This window comes from Choloepus didactylus, chromosome 24 (assembly GCF_015220235.1).
Source record: "Choloepus didactylus isolate mChoDid1 chromosome 24, mChoDid1.pri, whole genome shotgun sequence".
Classification (NCBI taxonomy): Eukaryota; Metazoa; Chordata; class Mammalia; order Pilosa; family Megalonychidae; genus Choloepus; species Choloepus didactylus.
The window spans coordinates 4,089,937-4,106,946 of NC_051330.1; the positions used below are offsets into that span (position 1 = coordinate 4,089,937).

Sequence of the window (17,010 nt, forward strand, 5' to 3'; positions counted from 1 at the left end):
TTGGTCCTTGATATATCACAGTAAAACTTCATAATATTGAAATGTATACCTGTAGTAGGCTGATTGTTAAGATGGCAACAGTTTTCCAAATTTCTCTGAATCCAAATCTTCTGTATGCAGCTCCACTCACCAAGAGCTGGAGTCTCTTTCTCCACCGTTGAATCAGAGTGGAAATGAGGAAGTTTTATTTGCCTTGCCCAGTAGAGTATGGCTGAAATGACAGTGTACATCAGGAGGCCTTGGAGTCTTTCTGATGCTCACTCTTGTAGTCCCATCTCAGCCATATGAACAAGCTCAAGCCAGCTTGCTGGAGGACAAGGATGACAGGACATGTGGAGGAGAGTCCAGCTGTCCCAGTTAAAGTCACCCTAGACCAGCCTACAACAAATCGTGCCACCAAGAAGGAGACAGCTGAACCAAGAACAGCAGCGTAGCCCCAGATGGCTCACACCAGGCAAAAGCCAAATGAGAGAACAGGAGGGAACAAAAGAGCAGCAAACCATAGACTCCCATAAAGGAATATAATCAGCATCTAAAGCCATTCACTATTGGGATGTCTTGTCGTGGAGCAATAGCTCACCGACACAACGGTCAACATTACCAGATGTGGGGTATTCGGATACGTCTGCTGCTCCCTATTGTTTGCATTCCTTCAGACATTTGAAGACAGCATGGATGATAACCATTTATTACAGTTTACTTCAGATAACTGTACTTTAACCCTTTAAAGTACACAAATAATGTACAAATAATGTAGTCACAAATAATGTTCTCCTCCAGATAACTAGGAGAGTTTGGAAGCATATGCATGTTTGTACAGGAATAACTGGTGACCCTGAATCAAAACTCTCCAATGCCAGAGGTATTTTGTCAGCAGGAACCCAAACTCTTTTATCAACCATCCTTTGGCCATAAGGATTAAAGAAAATTTTGATGATAAGTGAGATAAAGGTATGAAAAAGTAAATACAGAGTTTGTTCATTCACTTGCCTTTTTGTGTTTTTATGATATTTAGAAAAATGGTAAATTTTTTTTTAGGAATAGAAGGAATACATTTGCAGGCACCACTGAAGTAGTCAAGCAGAAGTGGGAATGAGCCAATAAAATAATAAGGAACATGCAACACAGTTGGGCACACCAATGAACATAACCCTACAAGTGTGCACCAAGATTCCATACTTCAATGAGGACACCCACATCATGAAAGGTAAATCTTTCTTTAGTAAAGCAATGCACAACTGAAAACTTTCCTTCTCCATATTTAAATTCATCTGTGATGTTATGGCCCTATCATATCATATATTTGTAAAATTTGACTCCTTCTAGTCCCCCATTGAAAGACGTCTATTGGACAAACCATTTTGCCTATCGTACCCTATGCAGAGACAATCTGTGAGGATAGTGAGCTGAAGAAGAGAACAGGATCTTAATGAGGAGGATAAACCCAGATGATGTGCTATAAGAAGCACCAGTATGTGAAAGTCAGCATTAGTATAAAGATTTGTTAAGGTAAAGATGTACAGTGGTATGGCAGACACAAAAGTGAAAAGCTACAGTATCCATTTATTACACAATTATAGACTTCAATGGCATGGGTATTTTTTCCATAAAAGAAGCACAACCCATCACCATCCTTTCAGAAAAAGAGAAAACCTTGCTTGTAATTTTAAATGTCAATTGAGAAAAAATACTCTTCAAGAAATCCATTCTCCTTGTGGTATGTTGGAATTTCCAAGTTGTTTCTCATCCAAGATTGAGAAAAACATTGGAAAAGTGAGAAAGTGGACAAAGGGCAAAATGTTGACTATGTAAGAGACAGAGAAAGCTTACTAAAAGGAGTTACTTAAAATCAAACACACTGAAACTCTATGAAATATTTAGAAAGAGACATTTCTAACTACTGTGTTTCGATCAAGGAGTCTTAACTTCTGGATCTGTCTTTGAGCCCTGAAATCAAAAGCTCTTCTGCATCCCCATAAATAATGATGACTTTAATAACTCCTTCCAAACATTTTCTCAGAGCCCCTTTTATATATTTATTCCTCAGACTGTAGATAAGGGGTTCAGCATGGGCATGACAATGGGGTAGTTCACCAAGGCTGGTGCACCTGAATGTGTGTTGGGTGCACCAGCAGAACTAAAGTACACTCCTAGGCTTGTACAATATAATAAGGACACCACTGAGAGGTGAGACACACAGGTGGAAAATGCTTTATATTTCCCCTGAGTTGATGAGATTGTATGTATGGAATAAACAGTCTTAGGGTAAGAAAAAGAGTCATTAGTGCCTTTGAATCTAATCACAGTAGAAAACCAATTATGGAAGTCTATTTTAAGATTCTGTTCCTCAAGAACCACACCCAGCACCAAGTTGTATTAGTTAGGGTTCTCTGGTCCAAATTCTGCAGGGCAGGTAGCGAACTGGCAACTCCGACAAAGGTGTTTGATGAGCTCCTCAGAAAACACTTCACTAGCTAGCCAAAGAAGCGAAGGTCCCTCTTTCTCCCTTAAAAGTTTTCAACTGATTGGATTAAATCCCGCTGATTGAATTCTCTCATTGTGGAAGACATGCCCTTGTCAATGTAATCAGTCACAGGTGCAGTCAACCACAAATGTCCTTGCAGTAACGGTTAGGCAAGTGCTTTCTTGACCAGACACCTGGAAACCATCACCTGGTCAAGTTACCACATGAACCTAACCATCACAGCCCCCTTAAGGGACAGGGGAAAATGTAGACATATTAAACTTTCCCACCTGGGGAATTCCTGATCATCTTGCAAGCATTGGGGACTATCACTTTAGTAGGCCAAGCCTTCAATCTTGGGGCTTGCCCTTATGAAGCTTGTTACTGCAAAGTAGAAGCTAAGGCTACTTAAAATGGTGCCTAAGAGTCACCCTCAGGGAACCTCTTTGGTTTCTCAAATATGGCCCATCTCTCTCTAAGCCCACTCAGCTGCCCTCCCCACTATGTGGGCCATGACTCCCAGGAATGAGCCTGGACCCAGCATCATGGGATTGAGAAGGTCTTCCTGACCAAAGTGGGGAAGAGAAATTAAACAAAATAAAGTTTCAGTGGCTGAGTTATCAAATGGAGTCGAGATGTCATTCTGGAGGTTATTCTTATACATTATATAGATATCCCTTTTTAGTTTTTAGTGTACTAGGATAGCTAGAAGAAAATACCTGAAATGTTGAACTGCAATCCAGTATCCTTGATTCCTGAAGATAATCTAATAACTATATAGCTTATATGATGTGACTGTATGATTGTAAAACACCTGTGGCTCAGACTCCCTTTATCCAGTGTATGGACAAATGAGGAGAAAAAAGGGGGACAAATAGTAAAAGAATGAGTGGAGGGAAGGAGTATGAGATGTTTTGGATGTTCTTTTTTACTTTTATTTTTATTCTTATTTTTTGCAGTAATCAAAATGTTCAAAAAATTGATTGTGGTGATGAATGCATAACTGTGATGATACTGTGAACAATTGACTGTACACTTAGGATGACTGTATGCTATATGAATATATCTCAATAAAATTGCATTAAAAATTATGTGGCTACGAGCACCATTTTCAGCTTTTAATGTGCAGAATAAAAAACAACTCTCATCTTGAAAGTTCTGAACCATCTGATCACTAATGAGAATGTGAATCCCAATAGAGCCCTGTCTGTGAACCTGGGTAACTTGGTACAAAGGAATTTTAAAAACCAGTGCAAGTTTTCGAGCCGTTTCTGAGGCAACCACTTCTTCCAAGCAGATGCACGGTAAACACTGGGTGCCCACCACCATTCTCAGCTCCACTGCCTGCAGCCTGCTGCTGGGGGTCAGCTGCTCCTGGCAGACACAGATGGTTAAACAGGACCTAACCTTGACTTCAGTGAATTATAGAGCTGAGTTCCATCAGCTGCACCACAAGTTTTTACTACATCTTCCTTTATGCTTCTTAAATCATGGCTGAAGGCTGACGTTGTTCACCAGAGGCCGTGAAACTCCATCTCCTTGACAGCTTGGGGAAGATGAATTGCTGTCTGGGACCCTGCAAGTGCTCCGCTGAGGGGAGGTGGAAAGACTGTGGAAAGACTGTGGAAAGACTGTTATTCACACAGGCTGTCGGGGCATCGGGCCATGGAGAACACTCTTTGAGGATTGTGGTATCATAGGATGGCTATTATTTTTATTTTTCATGGACAGTTCTCTTCTACATCTTTTCTCAGTCTGTTTTTTTTGTTTCCTGTCTGGCTTTTAGGCTTAAACATTTTGATTTGGCAGCTAGTGGAGTACAGATGATCTGTGTATTCCCCATTTTCATTCTGCTTTAAGGTGTTAAACTGGATCCTAAAAGGCACGCCTTTTTCACCTCCATGCTTCCGTGGAGTAAATTCCGTGCTGACACAAGGTACCTGAATGAAAGCACATGTGCGTTTTGCAGGGTCCCACAGAAATTCACGTGCATTTAACTGGTATGGATTTGACCTTGTCAGTTATTTCCACAGACACTGAAATGTCTAAATCAAGTACTCTATCTCCTGGGAGATTCCACCTCCAACCTTCAAGTTGCTGATGTGCTGTGTATTGTAGCTGTCTGTCATGGAATACGACTCCTATTATGCTTTTATGAATTTTCCACTAATTTCAGGCATATCTTCCATATTCCATTTATGCAGCATCTGAATTTCATAAGACTGACTTTGGTTCAAGTAAGCAACTCTTTCCTCATGCAGTTTTACTGCCGGTGATGTTGCGGCACACATCACGTACTGAACTGATGGGTGTTTAGTTTCACCATCCAATGGAAAGCTGGAATCTTCCTGCTTGAAAATGGGCAATGGCAACACGTTGCTCATACTGTAGACCGATGCCCAGCTCCTGCAGGATGCCCGAGTGGAGGCAAAGTCATGCACCAGCCCTCGATCTTGGGGTTTGCCCTTAAGAAGTTGTTATTGCAAAGGAGAGGCTAAGCCTGCTCATAATTGTGCCTCAGAGTCTCCCCCCGAGAGCCTCTTTTGTTGCTCAGATGTGGCCTCTCTCTCTAAGCCCACTCTGCAGGTGAACTCACTGCTCTCCCCGCTATGTGGGAGATGGGACATGACTCCCGAGGATGGGCCTGAACCCAGCATTATGGAATTGAGAAAGCCTTGTTTACCAAAACAGGGAAGAGAAATGAAACAAAATAAAGGTTCAGTGGCTGAAAGATTTCAAATGGAATCAAGAGGTCATTCTGGAGGTTATTCATATGCATTATATAGATACCCATTTTTAGTTTTTAGTGTATTAGAATGTATTAGAAATAAATACCTGAAACTGTCTAACTGCAATCCAATAGCCTGGATTCTTGAAGACAACTGTATAACTATTTAGCTTAAATGCTGTGAATGTGTGATTGTGAAAGCCTGTGGTTCACACTCCCTTTAGCCAGTGTATGGACAGATGAGTAGAAAAATGGGGACAAAAAGTAAATGAATAATAGGGGGATAGGGGGATGGGAAATTTTTAGGTTTTTTTATGTTTATTTTTATTTTTATACTTTTCTTTTTGTGCATAATAAAAATGTTCAAAATTGTGGTGATGAATGCACAGCTATATGACGATACTTTGAACAATTATTGTACACTTCGGATGATTGTATGGTATGTGAATATATCTCAATAAAATTGCATTGAAAAGGGGAAAAAATCATAGTGAAGATGACAAGTGGGCAATTAAGGAATCTGGAACCAAAATGCATGTTAAACTCTACCTGCTGCCAACATATGTGGCTTTATCCCCACTACTAGATGAGTCCCTTGCACACAGCCAAAGAGCAACAAATATTTTTTAAATGAAAGACTGTTTTCAACCTTCCGTATACCTGGAAAATACATTATTTTTGTTTATAAGTTCAAATACTCAAAATATTTAAAGATTTCCAATGTTTCAGATTTATTTCCCTTACCATATGCAATAAAGTGATTAAAATTTAAAAAAAAAACTCATCAGATGCAAAGAAGGCCGTGTTGAGAATGAAGTTTATAGCCATAAATGTCTATTTTTAAAAAGAAGAAAAAGCTAAAATAGACGATATAACTGCACACTTGGAGAGGCTAGTAAAAGAACAGCAAGCTAACCACAAAACAAGCACAAGGGAACAAATAACAAAGATTAGAGTAGAAATAAATGAAATTGAGAATAAAATGCAATAGAGAGAATCAACAAAACCAAAGTTATTTCTTTGAGAAAATCAATAAAATTTACAAACCCTTAGCTAGACTGACAAAGGAAAAAAGAGAGATGATGCAAATAAACAAAATCAGAAATGAGAGGGGGGAACATTACTACTGACCACAGAAATAAAAAGATTATAAGAACATATATGAAAAACAGTGCAACAACATATTAGAAGTCTTAGATGAAATGTACATTTTCCAAGAAACATGCAAGCAACCTACTCTGAAGAAACAGAAGACCCCACAAAATAATCACAAGACATTGAGACAGTCATCAAAAACCTCCCAAAAGTGAAAAGCACAGGACAAGATGGCTTCACAAGTGAAGTTTCCCAATCATTCCAAGAAAAATTAATACCAATCCTAATCAAAATTCTCCAAAAAACTGAAGAGGAGGGACTACCTAACTCATACTATAAGACCAACATCACCCACCGGGCGCGCTCCCCACGCACTCGCTCGCCCTAGTGCTCAAGGCTCCCGGGAACGGCCTCGCCCCGGCACCCTCTCCACCGGGGCCAGCACCGCAGCGCCCGCAGCGGCCTCTGCTGCGGGGGGCCGGGCGGCCGCCAGGGGGCAGGCGCGGCGCCACAAACAATGGCCGCGCTCGGGGCGCGGGCGGCAGGCGGAACGGAGTTTTTGGAGCCGTGAGGGATACAACAATTTGGTCAATATTGTCTTAACATGCTTCAAATAAATCAGCTTCTCTCCAAGATAAAATGGCAAACCCCAAAGAGAAAACTCCAATGTGTCTGGTAAATGAGTTAGCCCGTTTCAATAGAGTCCAACCCCAGTATAAACTTCTGAATGAAAGAGGGCCTGCTCATTCGAAGATGTTCTCAGTACAGCTGAGTCTTGGTGACCAGACATGGGAATCAGAAGGGAGCAGTATAAAGAAGGCCCAACAAGCTGTTGCTAATAAAGCTTTGTCTGAATCTACGCTTCCCAAACCAGTTCAGAAACCACCCAAAAGTAATGTTAATAATAACCCAGGCAGTATAACTCCAACTGTGGAATTGAATGGGCTTGCTATGAAAAGGGGAGAGCCTGCCATCTACAGGCCATTAGACCCAAAGCCATTCCCCAATTATAGAGCTAATTACAACTTTCGGGGCATGTACAATCAAAGGTATCATTGCCCAATGCCTAAGATCTTTTATGTTCAGCTGACTGTAGGAAATAATGAATTTTTCGGAGAAGGAAAGACCCGACAAGCTGCTAGGCACAATGCTGCAATGAAAGCCCTTCAAGCGCTGCAGAATGAACCTATTCCAGAAAAATCACCTCAGAATGGAGAATCAGGAAAAGAAATGGACGATGACAAAGATGCAAATAAATCTGAGATCAGCTTAGTGTTTGAAATTGCTCTGAAGAGAAATATGCCTGTCAGTTTTGAGGTTATTAAGGAAAGTGGACCACCACATATGAAAAGCTTTGTTACTCGGGTATCAGTGGGAGAGTTCTCTGCAGAAGGAGAAGGAAATAGCAAAAAGCTCTCCAAGAAGCGTGCTGCAACCACTGTTTTACAGGAGCTTAAAAAACTTCCACCTCTTCCTGTGGTTGAAAAGCCAAAACTATTTTTTAAAAAACGCCCTAAAACAATAGTAAAGGCTGGTCCAGAATATGGTCAAGGAATGAACCCCATTAGCCGCCTGGCTCAAATTCAACAGGCCAAAAAGGAAAAGGAACCAGATTATGTTTTGCTTTCAGAAAGAGGAATGCCTCGACGTCGAGAATTTGTAATGCAGGTCAAAGTAGGCAGTGAAGTTGCTACTGGAACAGGACCTAATAAAAAGATAGCCAAAAAAAATGCCGCAGAAGCAATGCTGTTACAACTTGGTTATAAAGCATCCACTAACCTTCAAGAGCAACTTGACAAGACAGGGGAAAACAAAGGATGGAGTGGTCCAAAGGCTGGGTTTCCTGAACCAACAAATAACACTCCCAAAGGAATTCTTCATTTGTCTCCTGATGTTTATCAAGAAATGGAAGCCAGCCGCCACAAAGTAATCTCTGGCACTACTCTAGGCTATTTGTCACCCAAAGATATGAACCAACCTTCAAGCTCTTTCTTCAGTATATCTCCCACCTCGAATAGTTCAGCTACAATTGCCAGGGAACTCCTTATGAATGGAACATCTCCTACAGCCGAAGCCATAGGTTTAAAAGGAAGTTCTCCTACTCCCCCTTGTTCTCCAGTACAGCCTTCAAAACAGCTGGAATATTTAGCAAGGATTCAAGGCTTTCAGGTATGAATTAAAAGCAAAAACGAAAAAACAAAAGCATCTCAGCCCCAACTCCTTCCTCTCTATCCATCAGAAGGTTCATTCTTGCCTTCTAGTGTGATCTACATGCCACTTACATTGTAAATTATTAGGAACACAAAGGACAGAAAGAAGGGAGCCATGCACATGCCTCATTTTTTCTTATTTTTCACTCTATCCAGTAATTCCTTTGCGGCCTGAGTCTCCTCCATTTTCCTTTTTCCTTCTCCTTTTTCTTTTTCTTCTTTTCCTTAACATTTTCATTCTCTGTTCTGGTCTGTCTTCTGGTTGATATTGAGAGGGTACATCATTCTCTCCTCTACAAACAAAAATTCTGCCTTCAGGCATTTGGTATTAGTATTTAGTACTTAGTCCCCCCCCCCCCCCTTTTAACATTAGGTTTGATTATCTAATGATTACTTTCATTGCAATTTTGTACTTGGCATTCCATTGCCAGTAAAACTTCAGCTACAGCATTAAGACATGGAATCCTAGAGGTCTGTTACCTGCGGAGTTAATTAAGCATGCTGTTAGAATAATGAAATGTTTTCTAATTGTTTGAGGCATAAAAACATGGATTTGTTTTACTGGGTCACATCTGGGCCATCTAGAGTAGCAACTGCCTCAGAGGGTGCCAACAATTCCATTTCGCTGCATAATCTAGAACTAGCTTATAGCCCACTTAGAGTGTTATGTATATGAATTTGGGAATGGAAAGGTTTTTTTTTTTCCTATTTATTTGCTCCCTTTTCAGAAAAAGTAACAATAACAACAACAGTAGCAACAACAACAAAACAGTCGTTTATGGTTAGGCCAGAGCTTTTAAAAGAATTGTTAATTCCAGAAAGGTGAAACCCCTGTGTCCTGATTTCTTAGTTGCCTTGAAAATCATGTTCTAAAACTGTAACCACTAACTTGACTGGATAAACAGCAGTGTGCTAGTGTGTGTAGAAAGAGTGTACTGCTCCCTCAGATTTCACTGTTTTCATCCCTTTTTCCATCTTAGACTTATTCTTTAAGACCAAAAACTGTAATTTCCTTTAGAAATACTCTAGAAAATCTGTATTGTGTAGAATGATCGTGTGTTTATAAAAATTTTACAAGTTTAGATTATAAAATAAGAAAGAAAATCATGTGTTTTGGGGCATATTTTGCATGTTTTTTGTTTTCCTTCACAGAAACTGATTCTTTCAACTCTATTACCAGGTAGTTGTTAGTGTTTTAAATTGGAATATTAAATGTGAAATTAAAGAAGCTGTTAATTAAAAAAAAAAAAAAAAAAAAAAAAAAAAAGACCAACATCACCCTAACCAGATAAAGATAATTCAAGAAGAGAAAATTACAGACCAATCTCTCTAATGAAAATAGATGCAAAATTCCTCATCAAAATACTTTCAAGTTGAATACAACAGCATATTAAAAGAATTATGCACCAAGATCAAGTGGGTTTGTCCCAGGTACACAAGGGTGGTTCAACAGAAGACAATCAATTAATGTATACACCGCATCAGCAAATAGGAGGGGAAAAATCATATGATCATCTCATCGCTGAAGAAAAGGCATTTTACAAAATCCAACAACCTTTCCTGATAAAAACACTTTGAAAAGTAGGAATAAAAGGAAACTTCCTAAACATGATAAAGGAAAACCCATAGCTAACATCATACTCAATGGTGATGGACTGAAAGATTTCCCTGTAAGATTGGGAATACGACAAGGATGCCCACTGTCATCACTGTTATTCAACATTGTGCTAGTAGTTCCAGCTACAGCAATTAGGAAAAATAAAGAAAAAAAAGACACCATGTCTGAAATGAACAAGATAAGACTTCACTACTTGCAGATGACATGATCCTATATTTAGAGAGTACCAAAAATTTGACAGCAAAGCTACTAGAGCTAAAAAACTGATTCAGCAAAGTGACAGGATACAAGATCAACAAGCAAAAATCAGTAGTGTTTCTATACTAGTAATGAGCAATCTGAGAAAGAAACCATAAAAAAATTCCACTTACAATAGCAACCAAATGAATCAAATAGCTAGGATTAAATTTAACCAAGCATATAAAGGACCTGGACTTGGAAAACTATAAAACATTGCTAAAAGAAATCAAAGAGGATCTAAATAAATGGAACAACATTCCATGTTCATGGATTGGAAGACTAAATATCCTTAAGATGTCATTTCTCCACAAACTGATTTACAGATTCAATGCAATCCCAATCAAAACTCCAACAGCTTACTTTACAGAAATAGAAAAGCCAATTATTAAATTTATTAGGAAGGGCTAGGGACTCCAAATAGCCATAAACATCGTGAGAAAGAACAAAGTTGGAAGACTTACACTTCCTGACTTTAAAGCATATTACAAAGCTACAGTGGTCTAAACAGCACAGTAGTTGAATAAAGATAGATACACTAACCAATGGAATTGAATTGAGAGTTCAGAAATACACCTCACATCTATGGTCAATTGATTTTTTGACAAGGCTTCCAAATCCACACAACCTGAACAGAATAGTCTCTTCAATAAATAGTTCTAGAAGAACTGAATGAACTATATCTAAAAGAATGAAAGAGGACCCCTGTCTCACATCATATAAAAAATTATCACAAAATGGACCAAAGACCTAAATAAAAGACTCAGGACCTAGAAGAAAATATTGGGAACCATCTTCAAGATAAACAAAATGGCCAAAAGCACATGAAAAGATGCTCTAAACCACAATGAGATATGACTTCACACCTACCAGGATGGCTATAATAATAATAATAATAATAACAATAACAAGTGTTGATGAGAGTGTGGAGAAACTGGAGCCATTATTCAATGCCAGTGTGAATGTAAAAAAGTGGAACCACTTTAGAAAACAGTTAGGTAGTTCCTCAATGTGTAAAGTATAGCTGTTACCATATGAATCAGCAATTCCACTCCTAGGAATATATCCATAAGAATTAAAAACATACATCCAGATGAAAATGTGTATACAAATGTTCATTGCAGCATTATTTATAATGGTCTAAAATTAGAAACCAAACAAATGTCTATCAACTAATGAATGGATAAATAAAATATTTCCATAAAGTGGAATAATATTTAGCCATAAAAGGAATGCAGTACTGATACATGTTGCAACATGGATGAACCCTGGAAACATTATTCTAACTGAAAGGAACCAGAGAGAAAAGGCTACATATTATATGATTCCATTTATGTGAAATGTCCAGAGTAGGCAACTCCATAGAGACAGATAGTAGTTAATGATTACCCTAGAGATGGAGGCAGGGGGAAATGTAGTGTGACCACTAAGGGGTACGAAGTTTCTTTATTCAGTGATGAATATGTTCAGAAATAAGACAGGGGCAATGACTGCACTTCTTTGTGAGTATACTAAAAATCACTGAATTGTACACATTAAAATGGTGAATTTAATGCATAAGAATTATATCTCAATTTTTTTAAGAAGTCAGAACAATGAATTACCTCTGGAAGAAAGTGAAGAGAATACAACTAAAAACAGGACCACAGAGAGCTCCTAAGAAACTTTGATGTTTTCTTTTTAACATGAGAGAGCTATTCATAACATAGAGCTATTCATTTTATTATCCTTTAAATGTACATTTATGCTTCATACAATCTACCTGATGCATGATAAATTCCACAATGAAAAGTTAAACTTTTTAAGCTTAAAAGCTAAATTTTTAAAATAAAACATGGAAGAGTAATTGTAACAACATCTATCTGTTGATTCTAATAACATCTCAAACATAAAGTACCCCAGATTGAATTTCTGGTCGTCTCCCGAGCCTCCTACGCCTGCAATCTTCCCTAGCTCAGTTGATGGCAATTCTGTCCATTATTTGTCCAGGTCAAAACCCTTAGAGTTACATCAATTCCTCTCTCACATTCCATGCTCAGTGCCCCGTAGAATGTCAGGAAGCAGGTAGTCTTTTACACTGTAGTTAGAAGTACAAATTGGCATGTATCTAAAAAAGCGATTTGTAAATGTTTTTCAAACTTTAACATGTGCCCACTCATTGCTCCATGAATTCTACCCTCAGGGATCTGTTGTAGGTAAGTGATGAACCAAATGGGCAGAAATGTACAGGAAAGGAGGCTTGTTCATAACAGCAATAGAACACCGAGATTGAGAGCAGAGTCCACAGGGCTCAACTCCTGGTTCTCCAACTTGAAGGTCAGTTCAGAGTGGAGATTTACCCAGGAGCTAGAGCTGGGAGCAAGGTCCAGGTCAGATGGAGGAAGGCCAACCACAGGCCAGGTGTACACAAAGGACAGTGGCCAGGGTAACAGAGCACAGAGCCCAGGGAGGGAGCCGAAGCAAGAAGATAAACAGCATGGAACATAGCAAGCCAGGTGGACAGGGGATCCCAGGAGAGAGTCAGGAATAAATACAGATGCATGAACCTTGGAGAAAAGGCAAACTTCAGCAATGCAGATGCACCCTGGTCAAAGGAAACAACACGTGAGAAAGCCGTCTTGCCTCTGGCCTAGGTCTTCTTTGGTTCTGTGGAGTAAATCTAACTCCAATTTAAGCCTGTAGGTGAGAAAGTGTCATTGGGATGCCTGCTCAGAAGGTACTAGGAGTGGGTGGGGAGCAATCTTTGAACCTCAGATCCTGGTGCTTCCCATCTCTGCTTGAGATTTTTATATTTCCCTATGTGAGTAAGTGGGAGAAGAAAGAGGAGACTAATACATTGTGATATGGAAAGACACCTTGGAAATTGCCTCAAGCAAATCCCAGAGCTTAAAGAAGAAAAAATAGGGTACAAGATCCTAAAAGTCACTCAACCTTTTAGGGAGAAAATCTAGATTCATGGGCTTTATTCCCCCGACCCCCATCCCATCCCGTACCCCAGGCTCCACAGGGAAAAATACTGAAAAATAACCCCACAATGAGCCTCCATGTGGACAGTGTTTGAGTTTTGTATCTGCCTTGATTGGTGGTTTTAGCAATTGACTAAAAAGCTGTTGAGAACTTGAAAAAGCGTTTCAGCTCTTGGTTCTTGGATGGTTACACAGAAAACTCTTGGGACTGGCACCAACAGGTGCAGGGAACCAGTTCAAGGATCTGCTGTGGAGCAGCTTAGGATTCTGGGGAGGCCACGCACACGCATGAGCCTCCCCTGTCCCCATTATTAACAGTGAATAATAATCCTGCCTCCCAGGGCTGTAGTGAGAATACAATTAAATACTGTTTGTAAAGTGCCTGTCACATCATAGAAACTCAGTATCAGTCCACTGCCGTCTTCTCATACTCCCACTACAGAGAAGGAAAATTGGCAGAAAGCCTAAAACAACATTTGTTCCAAAGACAGAAAGTGCTTTCAGCTTGACTCAGATTCTTTCACCAGACTGATTCCAACACACTAATATAATTTCCTGCCACCAGGTGGTGGTAAAAGTGCATGCAAACTGTCAGGGACAAGCGATACAAGAAATACAATTGTATAAAATAAATGTTCAAATGTTTCAATTGTGAACAATAAAATCCATTTGAACTGAATGTCTTATAAAATATAGTAATACAATTCCACAGATATTCTAAAATATACTCCTGAGCTAAATAACTCAATAGTCTTTCTTAATTCGGGTTCAGTAAATCTGTTCTAAATAGATATCATTTTAATGTGTGTAATAACTCATTTGAAACCCAGCTTTTTTTTTTTTTTCTATGTAGAAAAACCTAGAGGCAACTTTTTCCAGTTAATGTCCTTTCTACCCCTTATTTGTTCTTCCAGTTGGCAGGTAGCTTCTCTTTCCACTGTTCACTGACTTGACCTACACAACCTGAGTTCTGCTCATACATCACCCAATGATTATCTGAAAAACATACCCTATGTTTATGTCCACTGAGGAATACACATTATTCCTCCACTCAACTGGAAACAATGAAAGACAAGAAATTAAAGCACCAGCTATGAACATTTACTTTGGTTCACCATCTCCCATCTGGGATCACGTACAGCAGGGTGGTTAGGACGGAAACCATGGAGCCACATTGCTGGCCCAAATCCTACCTCTGCCACCCTCTAAATTGTGACACTAGGCAAGTTACTTAACTTCCTGTGCATCCATTCCTTCATCTGTAAAAACAAGATAATCAAGTGCCTCAAAAATTTAGTCCTGTTTTGTGAAGACTAAATGATGTAGCACATGTGTGCACGAGCAAGAGAGGAGCTCTGATGGAAACATGGGTAAGAGCAAACACACTTTTTTTTTTAACCACTCTTCTGCCACAAATGCTTTTGGAATCAATGTCCCATTTTACCATCCCATGGAAACAAATCAAAGGGGAGGCTTTGGTAAATGGACATAAAATTGAGGCACTATTGCTTTAATGTCTCTCCCACAACTCAAATATACGGTTGTATGGGGAAAATTCCTTATGACCAGCTAATGGAGAGTGGAAGCAGCCAAGCTTGATCAGCTTGGTATGTGGGTGTAAGCCAAAAATGGAATACTGTTTCTCTACAACTCCACTCAGGGTGGCCCTGAAAGACCTGCTGAGGGGAATTCCTTCCATGGGCATAGCTTTTGTCCACATGGTGTGCAAAGAGAAGCAGCCAGAGGCAAGCACACATGCAGCCTCATGGGCAGTGCAAATGTGGCTGGGTTGTTTGGTCAGGAGCCAAGAAAGGGAAAGATTGTAAGATCAGGGACAAGGAGATTTAGGGTCAAGCATGAAGATGGACATATGGGAGTGGACACAACATGTGAAGATATTTGTATGTTATGTTTACACTCACCAGAGAGCAAACACCACAGAAAAGAAACTAAAACACCAAGTATACAGGATGATCCAGTTAGCTAACGTTGGACAGCTCTACCATCCACTACCACAGTGCTGGCGTGGTGTGCAAATGAAGGAAAGCAAGCCACGGTGGCAGAGGTGCCACCTGTGCATGGTCCAGCAGGGCTGCCCCAACCAAGGCTGATGTAGCTACTGCTGCTGCTAAATGCACAGTCTTCCAACAGTGAAGACGAGTGCTGGGTCACCAACACAGTCCCATCCCTAGAGGAGCTCAACCAGACACTCGGTGCCAAGTTGAGTCCAGTGGATTCCTTCTACCCTACAAGGAGCAGAGATTCATTTTCCATGGAATCAACCCATATTCCAGGGATAGGCTTGCCTTTCCAGACCCCAAGATTTAAGCTAGCATCCCACTATCCATGAGAATAGAACCCACAAACACAGGATTCACAATAACTTCACATTGACTAAGGAATTCACTTTACCACAAAGGAAGTATAGCAGTGAACACGTGACCAAGGGATCTCCTAATCACATTACAAATTCACTGCTCAGAGCTTCTGGCCCCAAGTTATGATAGGCCATTCTTTTTCCACCATTCTCCCTGGTCATTTCTTTTTCTTTTATTTATATTTGAGTACATTCACTGGTGTGCTTTAATAACAGCGAAAAATTAGAAACAGTCTAAATTTCAGTCATCCTTATAACAGAATATAGAGCCAATAAAATAATGACATAGAGATCAGTTAGTCATTGAAAGATCTCCATAGAATACTATACTATTGCTTTAGAATACATTGAAGTAATATTATACATAGATTAAAATACACAGATACAAATATGAAGAGATTATGTTTTGAAAAATAATTATGGGAAGTGTTAAATATTTACCTTTGCTAGTGGGATTTTGCACAATTTTATTTATTTATTTTTTTAATCAGAGAAGTGGTGGGCTTAAAGACCAGTCAAGCATCAAATACAGGATTCCCATACACCACTCCTTCTCCAAAACCTTGCACTGGTGTGGAACATTTGTTACAGTTGATGATAGCATTTTTTTGTAACCACACAAATTTTTATCATTAGTTACCTCCATTACAATTGATGAAAAATTATTAAAATAGTACTACTAACTATATTTTTCACAGTTTATATTAGGTGTATTTTTCCCATACACTACCCTATCATTAACACCTTGTATTAGCCACACATTTGTTAGATTCATGAAAGAACATTCTTAAACTTGTACTATTAACTATAGTCCATTGTCTAAAATAGGAGTCAGTGTGGTGCACAGCCCTGTGCTTTATTTTTTAATTTTTATTCTAGTAACAAATATGATCTAAAGTTTCTGCTTTTAGCCACATTCACCTATATAATTAATTGTTGTTAATTACACTCACAATACTCTGCTACCATCACTCCCATCCATTTCAAACCTTTACAATGACTCTAAATAGAAATTTTGTACAAATTAAGCATCAACTAACCATGCTCTAAATCCAATATATCCCCTGTAAACCTATACTCTAGATTCTGACTCTATGAGTTTGATTATTATAATGATGTCACATCAGTGAGAGCATGTATTTGTCTGTTTTGTTGGACTTATTGCACTTAGCATAATGTCCTCAAGGTTCATCCATATTGTCATATGCACCAGGACTTCAATCCTTTTTACAGCTGAATAATCCATTGCATGTATGCACCATATTTTGTTTATCCATTCATCAGTTGATGGACACGAGGGTTGATTTCATCTTTT

General features: G+C 39.2%; 1 protein-coding gene and 1 pseudogene across 2 annotated transcripts; one reads left to right on the forward strand and one right to left on the reverse strand.

The window, feature by feature from the left end:
• Positions 1-229: 229 nt before the first annotated feature.
• LOC119519783 lies at positions 230-6,470 on the reverse strand (annotated as a pseudogene).
• Positions 6,471-6,665: 195 nt separating this feature from the next.
• Positions 6,666-9,724, forward strand: LOC119519870 (double-stranded RNA-binding protein Staufen homolog 2). 2 transcript variants are annotated; one of them, XM_037817615.1, is made up of 2 exons: positions 6,860-6,907; positions 7,039-9,724. In XM_037817615.1, the coding sequence occupies exons 1-2, from the start codon at positions 6,892-6,894 to the stop codon at positions 8,460-8,462; spliced, it is 1,440 nt and encodes a 479-aa protein (XP_037673543.1). In that variant the 5' UTR covers positions 6,860-6,891; the 3' UTR covers positions 8,463-9,724. The 2 variants fall into 2 exon arrangements, with proteins under 2 accessions (XP_037673542.1, XP_037673543.1); XM_037817614.1 differs by having other exon boundaries at positions 6,666-9,724.
• The last annotated feature ends 7,286 nt before the right edge of the window (positions 9,725-17,010 follow it).